Source organism: Cydia strobilella, chromosome 24, assembly GCF_947568885.1.
Source record: "Cydia strobilella chromosome 24, ilCydStro3.1, whole genome shotgun sequence".
Lineage (NCBI taxonomy): Eukaryota > Metazoa > Arthropoda > Insecta > Lepidoptera > Tortricidae > Cydia > Cydia strobilella.
The window spans coordinates 123,972-149,863 of NC_086064.1; the positions used below are offsets into that span (position 1 = coordinate 123,972).

Consider the following 25,892-nt stretch of genomic DNA (forward strand, 5'->3'; position numbering starts at 1 on the left):
TCTATGTTTGAAATGAGACAGTCCTTTGACAAACTATATTTTTGGCATATTCTAGACATTATTCAAGCATTTTTTCAAAATCCGAGTTGGCAACACTGAGTGACAATTCGAAGACTCCAAGCAAGCGTGATGCGTGATGCAAGCGTGGTTTAACTCGGCGCCCTGTAAAGTTTTATTTGCATGATATTTATACAATGAAAACTAATTTCTTAAGTTTCAAACATTGACAAAGATATAACGTTTATTTAGCTCACTCGCGACTTACGATAAGTTGTCAACCTTTTGCTGTGAAGCATAGAAGGAAGAGGTGGCGTAATGTCGACGGAGCGTCGCATCAAGGAGGAGCCTGATCTTGAGCCCGGCCAGGGTAAGTGATCTCCAGTCAGAGCGTTTTCACATTGCGGATGTAAAATCCACGATGTCAGGCCGCGTGGTTTACGGGGGCGTTTCTCCCTGCTTCAGCGACACTACAGCAAACATTATGCCTACACATATGCGACGTTTTCAACCAAAAGGTACCACATTGTCGCTTGTCGATAAGGTTGATTTCAAATTGGAACTATGGAAATAGCGCCTTATCAACAACCGACAATAAGTACCCTTTTTTTTTTTATACCACGTCGGTGACAATCAAGCATACGGTCCGCCTGATGGTAAGCAGTTACCGTAGCCTATGGACGCCTGCAACACCGGAGATATTACACGCGCGTTGCCGACCCTAACACTCCTCTCCCTCGTTGAGCTCTGGCAACCTTACTCACCGGCAGGAACACAACACTATGAGTAGGGTCTAGTGTTATTTGGCTGCGGTTTTCTGTAAGGTGGAGGTACTTCACGGGTTCTGCTCTAGATCTGGAATGACATCCGCTGTCCTGTGCCCTACCACACAAAGCGAGATGTCATTCACAGTGCCCATATCTCTCTTTTGGACGTAGTTTAAGGACATATCCGGGTCCGGACGCAGTTTAAGGACATATCCGGGTCCTTTTGGTTGAGAATGGCACATATATGCACATAAACAAAAATTATTGAAAGTGCCAATCAGATATCCGATGTCGAATGGCTCCATGAGTGTACAATGTAGGTTTGTTAAATGAATAAATAAATACGGAAAAACACATATGTTAGTTAGTAAGTTATTGCTTCTGGGGTTTATCCGCAAATCAACAACCTTGGTGCCTATTTTGCGTGAAACGAGGCAGCGCTACTCTAGCCACCGCAGCTCCTCCATGAAGCCTAGCAATCACTAGGGTTGGGGTATAGAAAAGGGGGCGCGGGACTTAATTTTTTTTAATGTGGTTCGTGTTATAGGTTTTCGCGGGCTTGGTTTCCGCAACTCGACGTCATATAATGCGCCTATTTTGCGTGATACTGTGGTTCGTGTTATTATGACACCAATTTTTAATGATGCTATCATATAGACTATAGAGGACGCTAAAATAAGCATGTTTTGTATGGGCAACTTTTCTCTAAACTTGATAATGACCGAGATATTGGCTCCTAAATTGTTGTGGTTCGTGTCATTACACTTAATCAGTAGGTAGGTTAGGTTCGTTAGGTAGCTTCAAATGTAGACCACCTACGTATAGCTTTAATTAAATTAAATTAAATTAAATTGTCATTTATTTCAGGCCTAATACACCCATATGTGTTAGTAACTTACATAGCTAAAAAAAATAATGTTAGTACAATTACAAAACAAATTAACATGCAAATTAACTAATGAATAGGAGCTAACTTAGGGCTAGGACACACCGGATGAGCCTTATAAATCTAACATATCACCACCATTTAAGATAACATTTGCATGCTTAACCAGCAAAATATGTCACTGTACGGGAAAATCTTTCCAATATCACCTTGTTGTACCATATTTTATGCAATTAAAAGAATTTTGTTTGTTTGTTATCATTGTAAGTACTAATTATTTTTTCTTTTCCGTTCTTTTTAGTACTTCTTGATCGGTAACTTTGTCTCGCCAAGATATCTTCAGCATGCGTCTGTATAACCACATCTCAAAAGCATCAAGTTTATTGAGCATTTTTTCAGAAAGAGAACTTTCCGGTCCACAGAGAACTACTGACAATACATAACATTTAACCATCCGCCATCTTATTTTTAGATAAATATGGGTTCTTCCATTGATTACGTCACACGAATTTCTTGGTTTTTTGACCCCTCCCCCCTCCTTGTCACATTTGGCAAACCCCTCCCCCCTGGTGTGACGTCACATTTTTTAACGAAATCGGCTAATCGGAATATAGTTATATTTTGACAAAAGAGATATTAGTAATTTTATAACCCAAACCTGATAAGGAAAGAAAATTAAACGAATAGAAATGACTATCATTCCAAAAACTTTTTATTTAACTGTACGTCAAATCAAATAATTTAAATAACTTAATGTGACATCACAAAGTTTGTGACCCCCCTCCCCCTTGTCACATCACAACATGTCACATTTTCTTGGCCCCCTCCCCCCCCCTAAACATGTGATGTAATTAATGGATGACCCCTATCCTCCAAACAATGATTTGATATTAATATATTTTATTCATTTACTTTGAAGGCTGATCTGGCCTCAAAGAAAAAACGTACTTCGGATAATCAAGATTTATGCTCGAAAAGATGGCGCCAAACCTTTGGCCTAATTATACTCGTGTAAATGGCGACACCGTTTGATATTTAACAATTTTATCGTTCAATTGTTCAAAGAACAAGGATCAAAGTCAAATGGCGTTCTAAAAGTTTTAATCCAGTGTCGAAATATGGCAGTAAATTTAATGTGTCTACAAAAATTACTACGACAATAAGCCTCTATACCTACTCATTTCTCTTTGACTTTATTTAGGATTATACAGTACTAGCATTTGCCCGCGACTTCGTCTGCATAGAGATAGTTATTCTGGGATAAAAACTACCCTATGTCCTTCCTATGTATGTCCCCGGGACTCAAACTATCTCTATACCAAATTTCACTAAATCGGTTCAGCGGTTTAAGCTTGAAGAGGTAACAGATAGACAGACACACTTTCGCATTTATAATATTAGTACGAGTATGGATATCATTCTACTATCTCATACACTGTTTTTCATATCTAAGCATTTGATATTACTTTGTTTTGCTAATTAGTAATTCCAATTCCCAATATACAACTAAAGGGGAACGGGGTATCCGAAAATGAGATGAAAAGATGAGTGAGTGAAAGTGGATGAAAACTGCAGAAAATAGAGATGATTGGTCAGAAACCCTGACTGCCTGAAATTGAAATCATTTATTTCATTTATCCTGACTAGTGAGGACAAACAAAATAAGTAAATAAATGTAAAAATAGTAATAGTAAATAATTTGACGACCGGTCTGGCCTGGTGGGTAGTGACCCTGCCTGTGTAGCCGATGGTCCTGGGTTCGAATCCCGGTAAGGGCATTTATTTGTGTGATGAGCACAGATTTGTTCCTGAGTCATGGTTGTTTTCTATGTATTTAAGTAATTATATCGTTGTCTGAGTACCCACAATACAAGCCTTCTTAAGCTTACCGTGTAGCACAACCGGATTAAGTCTCACCTCGAAATCCTTCCAAAGATATGAAATTTCTTGAGGTCTCCAAATGTCAAATAGTGTGGACATGAAAAAGAGACCTTTAATTAACAATACCAAATTTCATATCTTTGGAAGGATTTCGAGGTGAGACTTAATCCGATTGTGCTAGTGGGGCTTAGTCAATTTGTGTAAAAATGTCCTATAATATTTATTTATTATTATAATAGTAAAACTATTAAAATTATAAAAGCTATTTGTATTTTTATCCCCCGCGCAAATGGAGGGGTGTTATATGACTGTCTGTCGCATTGTAGCTCTCAAACGTATGGACCGATTTCGATGCGATCTTTTTACGTCAAAGAATAGAATAGAATAATGATTTATTGCCACTCACATAGTCATACAGTCACAAGAAGATAAAACAGAAAAATGTATAATATGAAACAGGGTTTTCTAAAACTAAACAAGAATATATCAAGCAGTGTGACGGGTGAAAGGGATGATCTCAGCATTTGCTGTGGTGCAGTGTAGACTGGCAGCCACAGCGCTGGTTTTCAGTTCACCCTCAATTACTATTATATCTATCAATAAGATTAGCGGGTGTTCAAATTACAATTAATGATTAGTGCAGAACAGACGCAAGAAGAAGAAGATTGGGGCAGAAGCGAGTTTCTCGCGATGGTTCTTATCTATGTTTGATAAAAATCGATCCAGCAGTTTGAAGCTTTTTTTCCAAAATGATGTAAGGAGGTATGAATGTATTTTTTCCCCTCACTAGCTCGGAAAGTTGTCGTTTATCCTTCAATACAAGCGGGGAAAAACGCGTTTTATCCACTAGTGGGGAAAGTAATTTGACCTTGGATGGAGCGTGTTTAAGTAGCTTGACAGATAACAAAACGTAAAACGCTCATGATAATGGTTCGTTCGATATTAATTATCATTAAATAAATGGTTTGAGAATCTAATAAAAAATACCAAATTTAGCTTTATTTAACGATTTTAAGTCATAAACCTTAAAATTCCATAAGAGACTTTTGTTTTTTTATAATGATGTTAAATATTATAATTCTGAACGCACAAGTTGAGTCGATGCAATTTCAAAACGCATCGTTGACATTTCATACATCAGAAATGTCAACATTGTCAACAATTTTTTTACTTAAAACCTTTTCTCACCGACTCGCGTAAAAATACACAACTTCCAGAGTTTTCTGTTATAATATCGTAAAGAAATGAGTGATTCCAGTGATGAAGATGATCTAACGCCTGTGGATGTTGCGCTTTCCTCGCTATAGTGAGGTGAAAAGTTTTGTGCTACACACGGGCGCAAATGTATTTTACTTCTCGTGTGTTGAAACACTCGCTACGCTCAGGATTCTATTTTAGAACCATTCGCTTCGCTCGTGGTTCACCTATAGAATCCTTTCGCTTGCTCGTGTTTCAATTCTACACTCGCGGGTAAAATACAACTTTGCACCCTTGTATAACAAATAACTATTGTATAAAATGTATTTGTTTTTCATAATGCCTGGTTTATTTATTTATTTATTTAATAGTTATGTTATGAATAGGGAATGTTGCGCGTAACTGCTGTAGAGGGGCCATCACAATCTGAGGGTCTACCGCGAAACAAGATAATCGAAATTGCGCAAATCAAAGAATTCGAGCTACAAAGATGCAGATAACTAAATTTCAATTTTCATGTTTCCCGGTAGGTCCTTTGTAAACAACCCGCCTATGGATGGTATAGAAAGGATCGCAATCTCTTATGGCAGAATTGTTGTAAAAGTGACCGCGTTAAGCTTTAAATAATAGTTCTTAATCTCTCCGGTGGCGCTAGTTAGGCTCTGGGACATGAGTATAACATGAACCATATAAGGCAACAAATAACCCGACCAAATTACGTAGGTTGTTTTTGGTAGTATTTCGGTGTATGGTGGCGCCGCCTAATTACTGTTTTTTGATGGACACTTTTCATACATAGAGATTTGGCTCCTTTATACAGTCTCCATGAAACCGCCTTATTGCGTCAATGTCACATTTTATTATACTTGTGAAATCTTAAAAAAAAACAGTTTAAGGCACAGTATGTATAAAGGGGCCCACAGACTATCAGTCCGCCGGACGATATCGGCTTGTCAGTTAGAACAAAAATTTGACAGTTCCGAACAACTGACAGGCCGATATCGTCCGGCGGACTGATAGTCAGTGGGCCCCTTTAGTACGTCTATAATATTGTCTTCGGTTACCGCGATAGTTATACTTGGATTTATTTAATATTATTATTATTTATACGCATGAACTATGAAAATGGATTATATCGCGTATATTGAATTTATAATACATCCCGACTTTTCGAACACTTTACAGGTTTACGATAGGTGCTAGTGCTGCACTCTGGCGGCATAACATTGCAGTAATACCCCCTATTGTGTTGGTAATAAATAAATAATGGCAACTGATTGCAAAGAGGATATATAGGATAGAGGAGTACTGTCATAGTAAATTTTGTAGCCACAGTAAATTCACTGCCGTCTATCGACACACGATTAAAATTTAAAACCAAAAATGAAGATTGTTAAAAATACCAAAAAATGTATTTATATATGGATAAATAATTGCATTTATTATTTTTGTGATTTTAACCCATGTTCTTTCACTGATATGCGTTAAAACTGTTAAATAACAAACGAAACTAAAAAAAGAAAAAGAAACCGTCAACGCCATCTAGTCGAGAATAGGCCAAAGGTGGTAAAACGTGGTGGCGCCATCTGTTCGAGAATCTTTTTATTTTATTTGTTTCCGAGGCACGTTTTTTCCTTAGACTGTATCTATCTTATACGGAGTTATATAAATCTTTGCTCATTGTCACAGCTGTCAATAGCCCAATACTCGTGGAGCATGAAGTGATGGTGTATATAAAAAAGGAGCCCCCCGGGGCCCCCAGGTCAAACAGCGAGGGCTCAGATGTCTCGCCAACCAGCCCGCAGAACAACCTTCAAGTCGAGGAGCTTGTGGTAGGATCAGAAACCCTACAGCAGTCAGGTAATGAACTCTGTGCTGTCATTTATTTTGTAAGTTGGTTCAATTAAGTTTTTTTAAATAAAATGGCTTCTGTCCATTGGGACGATTTAGCCAGTGCTCTACCTTGGAGCAAAATTATACAAATAACGATTTCTCCAATATCAAGTGTGATGCAATTATTATAGGATCATATAATGTGATTGCTACTCTTTCGAATAGACTCAGTGCTGCAGCTTTTGCAGTGAGCAAAATCCGTCAGTTAACTCATAGAGTAACTTATACTAGAGTGGTACTGTCATAGTAAATTTTGTAACCACAGTAAATTCACTGCCATCTGTCGACACACTTTAAAACTAAAAATGAAGTTTTAAAAAAATACGATAAAATGTATTTAAATATGGATAAATGGTTTTTTTTATTTGCATTAATTATTTTTATGATTTTGACCAATGTTCTTTCACTGATATACGTAAACATTGTTAAATAGCAAACGAAACCGTCAACGCCATCTATACGATAGTAAGCCAAAGCTAGTAGCGCCCTCTGATCGAGAGTCAAATTTTCTTGATTTTCGAGGCACGTTTTTTCCTTAGACTGTATCCATCTATTACGGAGTTATATCTATCTTTGAGATAACATATATGTATAAGATAATATTTTATCGATGATATGATAGACAAATAATAACAATGCGTTGCTATATCTGAAACGAAAAGTTTTATTTACTATATTTCTATCTTTAACACATTCGTAAGAAAATAAATAAAAGTAAACCTACATACCTGAAACGAAAAGAAACAACATTTAATGTCTATTCGTCCATCGTATGTACTATAGTTTGTCAAAGACTGTCTCATTTCAAACATAGACAGAGAGAATCATACTTTTTCACTCTTCTTCTTCATCTTTGTCTTACACTAGTACTAGCGCCCAAAAGAAAGGGATGTGTATAATTTTCCTGGTTGTTACTGACTGGCAAATTGGTTTGACCAACTATACATCACTATTTAATTAACTAATTTTATATAAACGTTTTCTTTACTGAATTTCATTTTATTCCCATGACATATGTGACATTATCGACAGCCACGCATCCATAGAGTAGGCGGCGGCCAAATAGGAAAAATAATAAAGTATGAATACTTTTTACATACAGAACGCCATAATTTCGTGGTTTTTTTTTCCAGAAATGCTTTATTCATGCCATGGAGACTATATAAAGGAGCCAAATCTCTATGTATGAAAAGTGTCCATCAAAAAACAGTAATTAGGCGGCGCCCCCATACACCGAATTACTACCAAAAACAACCTACGTAATTTGGTCGGGTTATTTGTTGCCTTATATGGTTCATGTTATACTCATGTCCCAGAACCTAACTAGCGCCACCGGAGAGATTAGGAACTATTATTTAAAGCTGAAAGCGGTCACTTTTGCAACAATTCTGCCATAAGAGATTGGCATCCTTTCTATACCATCCATAATTCATGCTTTAAAGCTTATTAATTGTACTTTTAAATGATATCATAGAGTAACTTATACTAGAGCGGTACTGTCATAGTAAATTTTGTAACCACAGTAAATTCACTGCCATCTGTCGACACACTTTAAAACTAAAAATGAAGATTTATAAAAATACGATATAATGTATTTAAATATAGATAATGATTTTTCCCCTCACTAGCTCGGAAAGTTGTCTTTTATCCTTCAAAACAAGCGGGGAAAAACACGTTTTATCCACTAGTGGGGAAAGTAATTTGACCTTGGATGGAGCATGTTTAAGTAGCTTGACAGATAACAAAACGTAAAACGCTCATGATAATGGTTCGTTCGATATTAATTATCATTAAATAAATGGTTTGAGAATCTAATAAAAATACCAAATTTAGCTTTATTTAATGATTTTAAGTCATAAACCTTAAAATTCCATAAGAAACGTTTGTTTTTTATAATGATGTAAATATAACTGAACGCACAAGTTGAGTCGATGCAATTTCAAAACGCATCGTTGACATTTCATTCGTCAGAAATGTCAACATTTGTCAACAAATTTGTCAACAAATTTTTTACTTAAAAACTTCTCACCGACTCGCGTAAAAATACACAACTTCCAGAGTTTTCTGTTATAATATCGTAAAAAATTAGTGATTCCAGTGGTGAAGATGATCTAACGCCTGTGGATGTTGCACTTTCCTCGCTATAGTGAGGTGAAAAGTTTTGTGTTACACACGGGTGCAAATGTATTTTACTTCTCGTGTGTTGAAACACTCGCTACGCTCAGGATTCTATTTTAGAACCACTCGCTTCGCTCGTGGTTCAACTATAGAATCCTTTCGCTTGCTCTTGTTGCAATTCTACACTCGCGGGTAAAATACAACTTTGCACCCTTGTATAACAAATAACTATTTTTTTATTGGCATTAATTATTTTTATGATTTTGACCCATGTTCTTTCACTGATATGCGTTAAAATTGTTAAATAACAAACGAAACCGTCAACGCCATCTATACGACAGTGGGCCAAAACTAGTAGCGCCCTCTGAACGAGAATCAAATTTTCTTGATTTTCGAGGCACGTTTTTTCCTTAGACTGTATCCATCTATTACGGAGTTATATCTATCTTTGATGATATTAATATTGATAGGGTATATATAGGTACATATGATAAGAGCTTAGATTAGCTTGAAACAAAAATCGGTGGGTGTGCGATTTCCGTGACGCCGAGTGTATGTATGTATTAATCACCATTCATAAGTGCTTGTTGCTAGGCACACATGAATAAAGTATATCGTCGCTATACTTACTCAACCTGATATCTGCAACAATCATTTGATGGAAATGTAGCTTTTCTTTCATTCGGAATACGGGTGTTTTTGTCATCAAATGAGTGTTGCAGATACGAGGTTGAGTAAGTATAGCGGCGATATTTGAACTTTGTGATCTTAGAGCAACACAGTGTATGGTGATAAGCGCTTAGTAAAGCAATAGTAGTATCGTTGTCTAAGTACCCACAACATATGCCTTATGGAGCTTACTGCGGGACTTAAGGGGCCCACTGACTATCAGTCCGCCGGTTTTTTTTTTCTTTTTTTTTTTTTTAACCTGACTTGGGCTAGAGCTGCAATAGATTGCAGGGGGGGCAATTAGAGCGGTAGGACTGTGTGGGGGGATGGTAGCCTGGGGAAAATCTAGGACCCTTCCGCATCACACGAGACGGTTTTTGCTACGCAAAGAGTTTTCGCTCCAGCGCAGATCGGTTAAGCGGTCTCAACCTGATCTGAGGGTGTAAAGGGAATCGAGCTAATGGGAGTTTTGTCGCTGGTTCGCTACAACCTAGCCTAGCCGAGAAGACTCCAGCAAGAAACTCAGCTAGGCCCGACGACGATTTCGGCCTGTCAGTTAGAACAAAAATTTGACAGTTCCGAACAACTGACCGGCCGATATCGTCCGGCGGACTGATAGTCAGTGGGCACCTTTAGTCAATGAGGGCTACCGTTTTGGTGCTCACCAGTTGGCGCCACTGTAGATGTAGTTCTAGAAAAACAGATCTCAAAATTCTTATATACTTATTTTTATAAAATCAATACGTTCTAATTAATAAACACAAAGGTATATTTAAAGTGTAAATGTGCTATTTTTTCAATCCGTTTAATTTTTCATATATTTTATTTGGCACTTTTTTAAACCACTAACATTTATTGAGCTATATCTACTGTTTACCATGATCAATCTAAGATGGACAAAGATTTACCACAATTATGAATAAGGAGTGAAAACACATGTTTACATGTTTTATAAGACTGTTTGTTTCTAAAAAAAAAAAACCGATAAAAAAGCTTGAAACCCCCAAAACTTTTAAGCATTTGACATTTTGAAAGACCTTCATCTACACTAGCGCCCCTAGCGGCGAAATTAAACGCGGTAGCCCTCATTTGTGTGATAATGTCCTATAATAATATAACATAAAATTCCAGCGGGCGCCAGAGCAGCCAAACCGGATGTCGACACAGTTCGCGTGAAGCAAGAGGTGATCGATCAGGAGGACTTAACGCAGGAGATATCGCCGGATGTCGTCTTTCAGATCAAAGTTGAGCGGATAGACGACGCGGAAGAGAGACGGGAGCTGGAGATTTCTGTGGAGCAAGTTGGACCGGATACAAGCCCGGAGAATGCCGTTGAAATGGATACAAGCCCTGGTGCGATGGTCGTTCAATCCACAGCTGGGTGCCGGCGGAGCAAGCGGACCCGGACTCAACCCGAAGGTCTGTAACATTTATTTATTTTATTTTGTTGATTCAAAAAAATTACACAGCATTACAGCAAACTAATAGTACTAACTGGTACTGTGAAATTTAAAACAGGCTTATACAGACTATGTACATGATTTATTTTTATTTTATTTATTCAACAAATTGACAACTGTACACCGTTGACCATCCATGCCGCCTCAAATGCAGTATTAGTACTTTTGCGGATGATATCAAGTTATTTGCTAACCCACTCGTAGATTACAGCCAACTACAAGATTATCTAGATGCAATAGCAACCTGGTCAAAAGAATGGTTAATAAATCTGAATACTGCCAAATGTACAATACTTCACATAGGAAATCGGAACCCCCGCCACAACTTGGAAGGCGCTCCACTAACGGCTGTAAAAACACAAACTGACCTAGGTGTTAAGATCTCGGAAGATCTAAAGTGGGAAGAGCACATATCTACAATGGTTAAGAAAGCCAGAAGCATAATTTACCTCATTAGGAAAGCTTTCAAGACCTTAACACCGGATATGATGCTAAAAATATACAAGACATACGTCAGACCCATACTGGAGTATGCGTTTCAAGTCTGGAGTCCTTACTTTGCCAAGGACATTGACATGCTGGAGAAGGTCCAACGGAGTTTCACGAAACTGCCAAGGCAACTTAAAAACAAGCCATATGAGGAGAGACTAAAGGAACTGAAACTCACTACCCTAAAGCACCGCAGAGAACGCGGAGACCTAATAGAGAGTTACAAAATACTATCTGGGCACTATGACCTCAAGGATTTTCAAGAGATGTTCAAGCGCAACAACAGCGATCGTCTGAGAGGTCATCACTTAAAGCTAGAAAGGCATAGATCTCACAGTAACCCTTACATACACTTTCTGAGCAACCGAGTAGTAAGGGCTTGGAACAAACTCCCGGAAGACGTAGTTTCAGCACAAAATGTGAACCAGTTTAAAAATAAATTAGACAAGCATAACACTACATCTAATACTCGTTCATGATAACTATATATCTTTATGATTACTGGATACAGGCCATATCAGTTGCCATAACTGCCTGCCTGCTTATTAAATAATTAAATAATAATAATAAATTACTCAGTATGACAGTTAAAACCAATTCACTGTGGAATTCATATAAAAGTGTATACAATTATGTAATCAATAATATACCTAACAGAGACATTTAAAATACAAATCTAAGGAACGCACTGCGGTTTTTTTCTCGCGATTTCAATCTTTTAGTGCGTGCGCTTATAAAGCATGCCGTACGTTACATTTTTTGCGGTTGCGGAACCGTTTTTGAAAAAACCGCAGTGCGTTCTGAACCTTATATATAACAGACGACTCATGTTTATCCATCGCCTCACAGAACTTCATACACTCACTACAGACACAACAGACAACGGAGTCAACAGACCAATCACTTGCAAAAACATCACATTCCGGTGCTGATGCGATGAAGAGCGCGGACTATAGGACACAGTGCGTGTTCTTGATGTTTGTCCATTTTTAGGGTTCCGTACCCAAAGGGTAAAAACGGGACCCTATTACTAAGACTCCGCTGCCCGTCTGTCTGTCTGTCACCAGATTATATCTCATGAACCGTGATAGCTAGACAGTTGAAATTTTCACAGATGATGTATTTCTGTTGCCGCTATAACAACAAATACTCAAAAGTACGGAACCCTCGGTGCGCGAGTCCGACTAGCACTTGGCCGGTTTTTTTTAGGTATACTTACATTAGTTTAAGAACTTAGTTATTAAGGTAAAAAAAGTATTATTTTTTGCTTTCAGTTTTTTCGGCTGTTGATTTTTTTTTGTTAAAAAGTTTTTATTTTATAATTTTTTGTGGCTATAATCTACTCGCCCCTATTAAATCACCACTATTTTCCCACAATATTTTTTTTATCAAAATCGGACTACTCTGTATAAAGTTATGCGTAGTCAGTAGTCACACATTGCAATCAGTGAGTGAACAATCAATCATCCCCTGTTTGTGTTTTCCTACCCTTAGAACTACTTAGTTTGTGTTTTACTACCCTTTTTATCAATTTATATGGGACCAATTTCGGGGTATACCCTTTCCAATAAAAAAACAATTATCCAAATCGGACTACTCTGTAAAAAGTTATGCGTGGTCACTTCTTCTTCTTCCTAGCCTTATATCCCATTCACTTGGGGTCGGCTCTCCTTATATGGCGTCGCCAGGAGCGTCTGTCCTGGGTCGTCTCTGGTGGTAATCTTTTTTCTTTAAGGTTCTTTTTTACAAGACCTATCCATGTTATCTTGGGCCTTCCGCGACCCCTAGGCTTTTCACTCATCTCTAGCACCTTTCTCGTCATGTGATCTGGTGGGCGCCTCATGACGTGGCCATACCATCGTAGTCGATTTTCGGTGAGCTTTTCTTCGATTGGCCTTACTCTGAAACTGCCTCTAACGTGGATATTCCTAATATGATCCAACAACGTTACTCCGCCAGCCCATCTCAGCATCCTCATCTCCGCAGCATGCAGTTTAGCGACTTGTTCTTTTTTGAGTGGCCAACACTCAGAGCCGTATGTCATTGCCGGGCGCACAGCTGCCTTATAAACTTTGCCCTTAATACGAACTGGCATTCGTTTATCGCAGAGAACGCCCGTGAGCTCACGCCACTTCACCCATCCAGTATTGATACGGTTGACGATATCTGCATCTATAGATCCGTCGTTTTGCATGTTCGAACCAAGATATTTGAAGCTCGTTACTTCGTTCAGAGGGTTGCCGTCCAAGTAAATTGTGCTGCGGAGGTTGGCGCCGCTGAAGTTGCAGTGCATCACTTCTGTCTTCTGTCGGCTTACACGCAGTCCACCGTCCTCCAGGTTTCTAGAATGTTTTGCAGCTCTTTTACGTCTTCGCTGATCAAAACTATGTCATCTGCGTAGAGCAAATCCCATGGGGGTTGACGTTGTATATGCGACGTGAGGTGGTCCATAACCAAATTGAATAGTAACGGGCTGAGAGCCGATCCCCGGTGGACACCCACTCCCACATGGAATTCATCGCTATTGCCAGCTGGACTTACAACAACAACTATATACAGACGCGTTGGGTGACCGTGTATAAAGGACAGAAAAAACAGGTATACATTATTATTGACTTGGCTATATGTAAAATACGTAACTATGACTAAAATTATATTACATTATATTCTATTAAAATTATATTAAAAGCAACTTGTGTCATGTCGTAATGCCTCCTGTGACTGCTGGTGTTGAAGTATAAGTATTTTAAGTTTAGTTTTAAAACTTGTTAAACGAGTACTTGTTGACGAGTAGTGAGTGCCAAATGAGTTTTCGGGGCACGCGGTCGAAAGCTTTCTCCAGATCGATGAACACTATGTGGAGGTCGGTTCTGTTATCTCTGTAATTTTCAATCAGTAACCTGAGTGTGTGGAGGGCATCAGTAGTGGACTTTCCGGCTACAAAACCACATTGGTTCTCACTGATATTGGTGAGCTGGCCGAGTCTTTTGCTTATAACGCGTTCCCATATTTTGAAGGAGTGTGGTATTAGCTTTATTGCTCTGTAATTCCCACAGTCTCTCAGGTCACCTTTGTTTTTGAAAAAAGGCACCAAGTAGCTACGTCTCCATTCGTCCGGAATACCATGTGTCAGAATACCATTAAACAAATCCGTCAGAAAAGAAACTCTTTCATCGCCAAGCCTTTTCAACAGTTCCGCTGGGATTTCGTCAGGCCCAGTAGCTTTGTGATTGGCCATCTTTTTTATAGCGGTCTCGACTTCTTCTTCACTGATGTGCGGTATCGGCCCTTGTACACAACGGATTTCAGGTAGTGTTTTACAGGGATAGGTTTCGTTGAGTAAATTCGAGTAATACTCCTTCCATCTCTCTTGTATCCTTATTCGAAGTTAGTAGTCGGCCACTTTTGTCTTTAATATACTTGATGGTTTTCGTATCTTTTGAGTTATTATGCCTTTGCTTAGCGATTTGGAAGATTTCTTTATCGGTTATTGCGGTTTCTAGTTTGGTATAGAAATCGTCCCTTGATGATGCCCTGGCTTGCGCAACTGCTCGTTTTGCTTCCTTTTTTGCTACATTGTACAAGTCAAGATCTTTATCGTCCTTGCTATGTTGCCAGGTTTTGAAGAGGATTTTCTTTTGATGGATTTTTTGTTTGACATCTCCTTGCCACCACTTAATGTCTTTATTGTCGCGGATGGGACCCTTTGACATGTCTAGATGATGAATGGCTTTTGACGTGCAAAGCTTCTGAAAATGGTCCCACTTTGCATTCGTCGAGTCTAGCTTTTGCATTTCTTTTAGCTGGTTAGTGATGTCTTCCGTTAGATAAATACCCTCCTGCCTGTCCAGTTTATGCCAACGTATATTAGTGACCTTATCTTTTACAACCTTAACAGGTTTTGGCATTGTAAACTAAGCAACAAGAATACGATGCTGTGAGGTTAGTGGCTCGCTCGGGATCACCTTGCAGTCCTTGAAGGTTTTCAGCCGGGGACGGTCTGCTAAGATGTAATCTATTTGGGTACTAGCCCTTCCACTTTTGTAGGTTATGAGATGTTTAAGTGGCTTGGCAAAAAAAGTATTAACAATAGCAAGGTTATGTGTTATTGCAAATTGCAGTATGCTCTCGCCTTCCGCATTCATCTGGCCTATCCCGAAGTTGCCGTGAACTCTATGGTAGGAAGTCGAGGTGTTTCTAACGCGGCCATTCAGGTCTCCTCCTATGTATTTTGATTCGTTCGGGGGTATGGATTGTAAAAGATCGTTAAATTCTTCCCAGAATATTTGTTTCTCATGATTTGAGTATCCAACTTGTGGCGCATATGCGCTTATGATGTTCATACAGGATTGATCATCCAGAGCAAACTTGATAGCGATTATACGATCGCTAACCCGGGTAACATCCACTACGCGATCTTGGAGGTCTTTATCGATCACAATTCCTACTCCGTCACACATAAATAAAATATACGCGTCGACTTGAGATGAGAACCTCCTCCGTTTTTTCGTCGGTTAGAAATGAGACTAATCAGTGTTTGTTGTGCTAGTGGGTAAATCAGCTTTTTTTGTCTAGTGCGTGATGATTCCGCTGCAAAGGCATCTACCGAGCGACGGCAGAAAGCAAAGGAAAATGGTGAAACGTCTACAAAGAAACGAATAAAAAGGCAACCCGGGCCTCATCTGTGTGACGTATGTAACAAGGAGTTCAAGCAAGCCAACAAGTTACTGATACACAAGCGAACACACACCGGGGAGAGACCATACACATGCAACATATGCCACAAGCAGTTTTCGTTTTCCAACGGTTTGAAGGTACACCTAAGAACCCACACCGGGGAAAAACCATACGTGTGCCAAACGTGTAACAAAGGATATAGTCAGTGGAGCTCGTTGAAAGACCACGAACGAAGCCACACAGGTGAGAAACCATATTCATGCGAAATATGTAATAAAGCGTATGCGCGACTGGCGCACCTGAGCGAACATCAGCTAATTCACACTGAAATAAAGCAATACTCTTGCAAATTATGTAAAAAAGAGTTCAGATTTAGAAGTGGTTTAAAAAAACATATGGATGCACATAGATGAAAAACTTTTTCCATGTGGGATATGTAACAAAAACTGTGCAACGCTGAGCCATTTAAGGAACCACGAGCGGACGCACACAAGGAAGAGAAGACGTTATTCTAGCGAAACGAGTTAAAACAAACTATTATTGATCATTTATACTAACATGAGAGAGCAACCAGGAAACACTTAGCCCACCTGAATAACCGCCACTGAGTTCCGGCTTGATCGGACTTCGCCGTGTTACACAGAACGGATACATACCCTTTTTAACACTTTACATTAAAAGTTTCATTATTATAAAAATTAACGTTTTATTTTTTGCGAACCTGCTTTTAAATATGGCGAGAAGTATTATAATAGTATGTAGATCAACAAGGGCATAAAGTATTTAAACCCGAGATATTATAGTCTGCTCACTGCTGTTCACTTTTATTGAGAGAAAAATATACAGAAATATTAGTTATTTGTTTTACAAGGAGCAAAGTTGTTCTTTAACCGCTCGTGCTAATATTGATAACCACGAGACGAGCATAGCGAGTGGTTCGAAAAGTGGAATCTTGAGCGTTGCGAGTGTGAAACAAATTTTGCCACCGAGTGAAACAAATAGTGGTTGGCCCCCTAAGTGCAAGGGCCCCATTCGCCCACGCCTATTAGCTATGCCACTGGTGTTTGTCATTAACCAATAGATACAATTTACCTATCCTCGCTCAGCGCTGCTCTAGTGTAGTAGAAACAGCTCAGCGGAGCGAGGTTTGTGCGTAAGCAGCACCAGTGACGCTCGCTCCCGCCTCACCACATCCCGCTCGCTTGTTAATGTTAATACGCCAGCAACAGGCTGAGTTGTAATAGTTATTGGTTTTACGAGTAGGCAAAGTTGTTGTGAAGGTGTTTTGGCAGGTGAAATGTTCCAAAATTGATCGAAAAGTGGAATCTTGAGTGTTGAGAGGGTTTCAAGGTTTCATGTGCCTTGGGTTAAACAAACTTTGTTACCGAGTGAAAAACAACATTTTACACCACATCAATCCAAGGAAAATATTAACTGTAAAGCATTAGAAATCAAATCAAAATGAACGCTATAAAATATATCATTCAAATTTGTAATTTGAAAGTCAATTCTTCATTCTACCATCCGACACGAGGCAACAACTCAAAATTTGCGTCAACTTGCTTTGCCGCTCTTGTGGATAAAAAACTTTTTAAACAAAAAAATTTAACCGCCGAAAAAACTGAAAAGCAAAAAATGTATACCTAAGTAGAGTTTTGAATCCCTGTCAATGTAAGTCTAATATACCTAAGTAATTTTGATTCGGCGCCAAACAAGCAAGTTCTACCTTTTCCGGCGAAAGGGCGTGTCGCGCCGCGCCGCCGCCGAGCATCACGCTTTACGTAATTAATTAATTTGCTTGTTTGGCCCCGACTCAAAATTACTTAGGTATAAATTACATTAGTTTAAGAATTTAGTTACTATAACCTACTCACCCCTATTTACCACAATAAAAACACAATATGCGTAGTCATACATTGCAATCAGATATTTTTTTACAAATTTATATGCGACCAACTTCGGGGTATACCCTTTCCAATAAAAAGAGAATTATCCAAATCGGACTACTCTGTTTTTCTGTTTGTCGATATTTCTAAATTGCGTGTATTTGCAGCAAACAAACAAATAAACGCTTTATCTATCTGTAAAAAGTTATGCGTGATCACACATAAATAAAATATACGCGTCGACTTGAGAACCTCCGATTTTTCGTCGGTTAGAAATGAGACTCTAATCAGTGTTTGTTATGCTAGTGGATAAATCAGCTTTTTTTTGTCTAGTGCGTGATGATTCCGCTGCAAAGGTGTCTACCAAGCGACGGCAGAAAACAAAGAAAAAGGTTGAAGCGTCTACAAAGAAACGAATAAAATGGCAACCCGGGCCTCACCTGTGTGACGTATGTAACAAGGAGTTCAAGAAAGCCAACAAGTTAACGATACACAAGCGAACACACACCGGGGAGAAACCATACACATGCAACATATGCCACAAGCAGTATTCTTATTCCGACGGTTTAAAGGTACACCTAAGAACCCACACCGGGGAAAAACCATACGTGTGCCAAACGTGTAACAAAGGATTTGGTCAGTGGAGCACGTTAAAAGACCACGAACTAAGCCACACAGGTGAGAGACCATATTCATGCGAAATATGTAATAAAGCGTTTGCGCGACTGAGGCACCTGAGCGAACATCAGCTCGTCCACACTGAAATAAAGCAATACTCCTGCGAATTATGTAAAAAAGAGTTCAAACGTAAAAGTGGTTTAAAAACACATCAACGGATGCACATAGATGAAAAACTTTTTCCATGTGGGATATGTAACAAAAACTTTGCAACGCCGAGCCATTTAAGGGAACACGAGCGGACGCACACAAGGAAGAGAAGACGTTATTCTAGCGAAACGAGTTAAAACAAACTATTATTGATCATTTATACGAATATGGGAAAGAAACCAGCAAACACTTAGCCCACCTGAATAACCGCCACGCGGAGTTCCGGCCAGATCGGACTTCGCTGCGTTACACAGAACGGATACATACCCTTTCTAACTTTTCATTAAAAGTTTCATCATTATAAAAAAATTACGTTTTATTTTTTGCGAACCTGCTTTTAAATATGGCGAGAAGTATTATAATAGTATGTAGATCAACAAGGGCATAAAGTATTTAAGGCCGAGATATTAGTCTGCTCACTGCTGTTCACTTTTATTGAGAGGAAAATATACAGAAATAATAGTTATTTGTTTTACAAGGGGCAAAGTTGTTCTTTAACCGCTCGTGCTAATATTGATAACCACGAGACGAGCATAGCGAGTGGTTCGAAAAGTGGAATCTTGAGCGTTGCGAGTGTTTCAGAGCACGAGGGTTAAACAAATGTTGCCACGAAACAAATAGTGGATGGCCCCCCTAAGTGCAAGGCTGTGGGCGAGGGCCCCATTCGCCCACGCCTATTAGCTATGCCACTGGTGTTTGTCATTAACCAATAGATACAATTTACCTATCCTCGCTCAGCGCTGCTCTAGTGTAGTGGAAACAGCTCAGCGGAGCGAGGTTTGTGCGTAAGCAGCACCAGTGACGCTCGCTCAGCCTCCCGCCTTACCACATTCCGCTCGCGTGTTAATGTTAATACGCCAGCAACAGGTAATAGATATTGGTTTTACAAGTAGGCAAAGTTGTTGTGAAGGTGTTTTGGCAGGTGAAATGTTCCAAAATTGATCGAAAAGTGGAATATTGAGTGTTGAGAGTTTCAAGGTTTCATGTGCCTTGGGTTAAACAAGCTTTGTTACCGAGTGAAACAACATTTTACACCACATCAATCCAAGGAAAATATTAACTGTAAAGCATTAGAAATCAAATCAAAATGAACGCTATAAAATATATCATTCAAATTTGTAATTTGAAAGTCAATTCTTCATTCTACCAGCCGACACGAGGTAACAACTCAAAATTTGCGTCAACTAGCTTTGCCGCTCTTGTGGATAAAAAACTTTTTAAACTAAAAAATTAAACCGCCGAAAAAACTGAAAAGCAAAAAATGTATACCTAAGAGAGTTTTGAATCCCGGTCAATGTAAGTCTAATATACCTAAGTAATTTTGATTCGGCGCCAAACAAGCAAGTTCTACCTTTTCCGGCGAAAGGGCGTGTCGCGCCGCGCCGCCGCCGAGCATCACGCTTTACGTAATTAATAAATTTGCTTGTTTGGCCCCGACTCAAAATTACTTAGGTATACATTACATTAGTTTAGGAACTTAGTTACTATAATCTACTCACCCCTATTTACCACAATAAAAAAATTATTACCAAAATCGGACCACTCTGTATAAAGTTATGCGTAGTCATACATTGCAATCAAGAGATTTTTTTTACAAATTTATATGGGACCAACTTCGGGGTATACTTTCCAATAAAAAGAGAATTAGCCAAATCAGACTACTCTGTAAAAAGTTATGTGTGGTCACACATAAATAAATTATAAGCGTCGACTTGAGAACCTCCGATTTTTCGTCGGTTAGAAATGAGACTCTCATCAGTGTTTGTTATGCTAGTGGGTAAATCAGCTTTTTTTTTGTCTAGTGCGTGATGATTCCGCTGCAAAGGCGTCTACCGAGCAGAAAGCAAAGGAAAATGGTGAAACGTCTACAAAGAAACGAATAAAAAGGCAACCCGGGCCTCACCTGTGTGACGTATGTAACAAGGAGTTCAAGAAAGCCAACAAGTTAACGATACACAAGCGAACACACACCGGGGAGAAACCATACACATGCAACATATGCCACAAGCAGTTTCCGTATTCCGACGGTTTAAAGGTACACCTAAGAACCCACACCGGGGAAAAACCATACGTGTGCCAAACGTGTAAAAGAGGATTTAGTCAGTGGACCTCGTTGAAAGACCACGAACGAAGCCACACAGGTGAGAAACCATATTCATGCGAAATATGTAATAAAGCGTTTGCGCAACAGGGTCACCTGAGCGAACATCGGCTCGTTCACAATGAAATAAAGCAATACTCCTGTGAATTATGTAAAAAAGAGTTCAAATGTAGAAGTGGTTTAAAAAAACATGAATGGATGCACATAGATGAAAAACTTTTTCCATGTGGGATATGTAACAAAAACTGTGCAACGCTGAGCCATTTAAGGAACCACGAGCGGACGCACACAAGGAAGAGAAGACGTTATTCTAGCGAAACGAGTTAAAACAAACTATTACTGATACGAACATGAGAGAGCAACCAGGAAACACTTAGCCCACCTGAATTACCACCACGCGGAATTCCAGCCCGATCGGACTTTGCTGCGTTACACAGAACGGATACATACCCTTTTTAACAATTTTCATTAAAAGTTTCATTATTATAAAAATTAACGTTTTATTTTTTGCGAACCTGCTTTTAAATATGGCGAAAAGTATTATAATAGTATGTAGATCAACAAGGGCATAAAGTATTTAAGCCCGAGATATTATAGTCTGCTCACTGCTGTTCACTTTTATTGAGAGAAAAATATACAGAAATATTAGTTATTTGTTTTACAAGGAGCAAAGTTGTTCTTTAACCGCTCGTGCTAATATTGATAACCACGAGACGAGCATAGCGAGTGGTTCGAAAAGTGGAATCTTGAACGTTGCGAGTGTGAAACAAATTTTGCCACCGAGTGAAACAAATAGTGGTTGGCCCCCTAAGTGCAAGGGCCCCATTCGCCCACGCCTATTAGCTATGCCACTGGTGTTTGTCATTAACCAATAGATACAATTTACCTATCCTCGCTCAGCGCTGCTCTAGTGTAGTAGAAACAGCTCAGCGGAGCGAGGTTTGTGCGTAAGCAGCACCAGTGACGCTCGCTCCCACCTCACCACATCCCGCTCGATTGTTAATGTTAATACGCCAGCAACAGGCTGAGTTGTAATATTTATTGGTTTTACAAGTAGGCAAAGTTGTTGTGAAGGTGTTTTGGCAGGTGAAATGTTCCAAAATTGATCGAAAAGTGGAATCTTGAGTGTTGAGAGGGTTTCAAGGTTTCATGTGCCTTGGGTTAAACAAACTTTGTTACCGAGTGAAACAACATTTTACACCACATCAATCCAAGGAAAATATTAACTGTAAAGCATTAGAAATCAAATCAAAATGAACGCTTTAAAATATATCATTCAGATTTGTAATTTGAAAGTCAATTCTTCATTCTACCATCCGACACGAGGCAACAACTCAAAATTTGCGTCAACCTGCTTAGCCGCTCTTGTGGATAAAAAACTTTTTAAACAAAAAAATTTATCCGCCGAAAAAACAGAAAAGCAAAAAATGTATACCTAAGTAGAGTTTTGAATCCCGGTCAATGTAAGTCTAATATACCTAAGTAATTTTGATTCGGCGCCAAACAAGCAAGTTCTACCTTTTCCGGCGAAAGGGCGTGTCGCGCCGCGCCGCCGCCGAGCATCACGCTTTACGTAATTAATAAATTTGCTTGTTTGGCCCCGACTCAAAATTACTTAGGTATACATTACATTAGTTTAAGAATTTAGTTACTATAATCTACTCACCCCTATTTACCACAATAAAAACACAATTACCAAAATCGGACTACTCTGTATAAAGTTATGCGTAGTCATACATTGCAATCAGATATTTTTTTACAATTTTATATGCGACCAACTTCGGGGTATACCCTTTCCAATAAAAAGAGAATTATCCAAATCGGACTACTCTGTTTTTCTGTTTGTCGATATTTCTAAATTGTGTGTATTTGCAGCAAACAAACAACTAACGCTTTATCTATCTATCTACTCTGTAAAAAGTTATGCGTGGTCACACATAAATAAAATATACGCGTCGACTTGAGAACCTCCGATTTTTCGTCGGTTAGAAATGAGACTCTAATCAGTGTTTGTTATGCTAGTGGATCAATCAGCTTTTTTTTTGTCTAGTGCGTGATGATTCCGCTGCAAAAGTGTCTACCGAGCGACGGCAGAAAGCAAAGGAAAATGGTGAAACCTCTACAAAGAAACGAATAAAAAGGCAACCCGGGCCTCACCTGTGTGACGTATGTAACAAGGAGTTCAAGAAAGCCAACAAGTTAACGATACACAAGCGAACACACACCGGGGAGAAACCATACACATGCAACATATGCCACAAGCAGTTTTCGTATTCCGACGGTTTTAAGGGTCACCTAAGAACCCACACCGGGGAAAAACCATACGTGTGCCAAACGTGTAACAAAGGATTTGGTCAGTGGAGCACGTTAAAAGACCACGAACTAAGCCACACAGGTGAGAGACCATATTCATGCGAAATATGTAATAAAGCGTTTGCGCGACTGAGGCACCTGAGCGAACATCAGCTCGTCCACACTGAAATAAAGCAATACTCCTGCGAATTATGTAAAAAAGAGTTCAAATGTAAAAGTGGTTTAAAAAAACATGAACGGATGCACATAGATGAAAAACTTTTTCCATGTGGGATATGTAACAAAAACTTTGCAACGCCGAGCCATTTAAGGGAACACGAGCGGACGCACACAAGGAAGAGAAGACGTTATTCTAGCGAAACGAGTTAAAACAAACTATTATTTATCATTTATACGAATATGGGAAAGAAACCAGCAAACATTTAGCCCACCTGAATAACCGCCACGCGGAGTTCCGGCCAGATCGGACTTCGCTGCGTTACACAGAACGGATACATACCCTTTCTAATTTTTCATTAAGTTTCATCATTATTTATTATTTATTTAAATTATTTACACGGCATCACAGCATAGGCCAATACACCGAATAATTAAACTAGTTACAGGTATACAAATTACAAATACAAAATATATATAAAGTAAAATACAGATAGTCATATTAAGTCAAATGCAAGTGCTGGAAAGCCTATCATCCTTCATCTCACAAAACCTCAGACACTCCTGGCACACATTCGCCCATCTCCACGCAAACAAGTCGCACTCTGGTGCTGATGTCAGGAGTGCATTGAGCAGCGATAACGCGCGGAGGAGTGGCGAGTTTCTGTGCGATACTGTGCGCGCTGCCGGCACAGACAATAGTGGACGCGTTCGCGGCCTCAAGCAGACTCGAGGAATATCCGGGACGTACAACCTCAAGACTCCAGCTACCAGTTCCGGGCAGTCCGAGTCACCGCGCAATATGCGACAAGCCGTAGTCAGCAGGATGTTGTTGCGCCTTACCTCTAGAGAATTATATTATAAAGAAATTACGTTTTATTTTTTGCGAATCTGCTTTCAAATATGGCGAAAAGTATTATAATAGTATGTAGATTTAATAGTCTAAGATTGTTGATAAAATGAATAATTTCGGAAATAATTATTTAGAAAAAAAAGGGTTTTTCCTTTTAACTTTTGAACTATCTAACCAAAAAATATAACGACGCGTAGCTGCATAGACGCTGCATGAATACGCAGTGCAGCTGCCATGCAGCCCGGCGTACAGACGTTGTCCACGAAGCGTAGCGTAGCCTACATTTCCTTTCATTCGTGAGAATGTCGTCCAACGATGACGACGTTATTTACAAAAACTCAACGTGCTATTCCTTGCGATGTAGCCCGGCGTATGACATGCAGTACGCCCAGCGGCGTGAAGCTTGCATGCAGCGTCGCTGACGCGACGTTGCCGCTCCGTCGACAGAGTTGTGCGGTTTTGTATGTAGGCTGCAAGCAAGCGTACAATGACGAGTACGCGTCTATGCAGCTACGCTTCCGTGGACAGTAGGCCTAACATTTTGAATAATCGCGGTTTTTTAATTTGGTACCATGGCAAAATGTATGGTAATTCCGTGACCAGGTCTTTTTTAACTAAAAAAAAGTTGTGTTACATATATTATACAGTGGTAGCAAAAAATATAACTAATAGTTCATTAAGAGCTCTACATTTTGAAATGAAAATCTCATTTTCCGAAAAAAGTGACTAGACATGTTCTTATAGTCTGCTCACTGCTGTTCACTTTTATTGAGAGGAAAATATACAGAAATATTAGTTATTTGTTTTACAAGGGGGCAAAGTTGTTCTTTAACCGCTCGTGCTAATATTGATAACCACGAGACGAGGATAGCGAGTGGTTCGAAAAGTGGAATCTTGAGCGTTGCGAGTGTTTCACGGCACGAGTTAAACAAATTTTACCACCGAGTGGAACACAAAATTTTTCACCACACCAACGCGAGGAAAATCCTAACTGTAAAATATCATACAAAATCAAACTGAATCAAATCTAAATGAACGTTATTAAAAAAAAACAGGCCAAATGCGAGTCGAACTCGCGTTCCAAGGGTTCCGCACATTACACAATTTAAACAATGTATTTTTTATGTGGAACGTCTTTAAAAAAACCCGTAGGGGCCGGATCAAAAACTAAGTAATTAAGTCCGACGCACGCTTGACTGCACATTTCTAATAGGTTTTCCTGTGATCTATAGGTAAAGATCTATTTTGTATTTGTTTAAAAATTTTAGACCTAGTAGTTTCGGAGATAACGGGGGATGGTCATTTTTTGCCTATTTTCTTGAATAACTTCTAAACTGTTTATCTTAAAATTATAAAAAATATATATTTAAGATTCTCACAATGAGCTCTTTCATTTGATCGACACGATATAGTTTGAAAAACTTTATTTTTTAATTATCTCATTTACCCCCCAAAAGTGGCCCCCGTGCTTAAAATTCATTTGTTTACGTTACATGTCCGTCTTTGGGTCACAAACTTACATATGTATACCAAATTTCAACTTAATTGGCCCATTAGTTTCTGAAAAATTAAGCTGTGACAGACGGACAGACAGACGCACGAGTGATCCTATAAGGGTTCCGTTTTTTTTTTTCCTTTTGAGGTACGGAACCCTAAAAACATTCAAATTCCTTCCAATCCAGAGGGTATACTAGGCCTTATTGGGATTAGTCCGGTTTCCT

General features: G+C 39.1%; 1 protein-coding gene across 5 annotated transcripts; it reads left to right on the plus strand.

Moving 5' to 3' along the window:
- The first annotated feature begins 113 nt into the window (after nucleotides 1-113).
- Nucleotides 114-23,938, plus strand: LOC134752304 (zinc finger protein 184-like). Of its 5 annotated transcripts, none has more exons than XM_063687970.1 (4): nucleotides 114-367; nucleotides 6,418-6,588; nucleotides 10,540-10,827; nucleotides 22,900-23,938. In XM_063687970.1, exons 1-4 carry the CDS (start codon nucleotides 316-318, stop codon nucleotides 23,529-23,531), a joined length of 1,143 nt encoding a protein of 380 aa, XP_063544040.1. In that variant the 5' UTR covers nucleotides 114-315; the 3' UTR covers nucleotides 23,532-23,938. The 5 variants fall into 5 exon arrangements, with proteins under 5 accessions (XP_063544040.1, XP_063544042.1, XP_063544041.1 ...); XM_063687972.1 differs by lacking the exon at nucleotides 22,900-23,938 and adding an exon at nucleotides 20,551-21,294; XM_063687971.1 differs by lacking the exon at nucleotides 22,900-23,938 and adding an exon at nucleotides 18,254-19,047.
- Nucleotides 23,939-25,892: the final 1,954 nt, after the last annotated feature.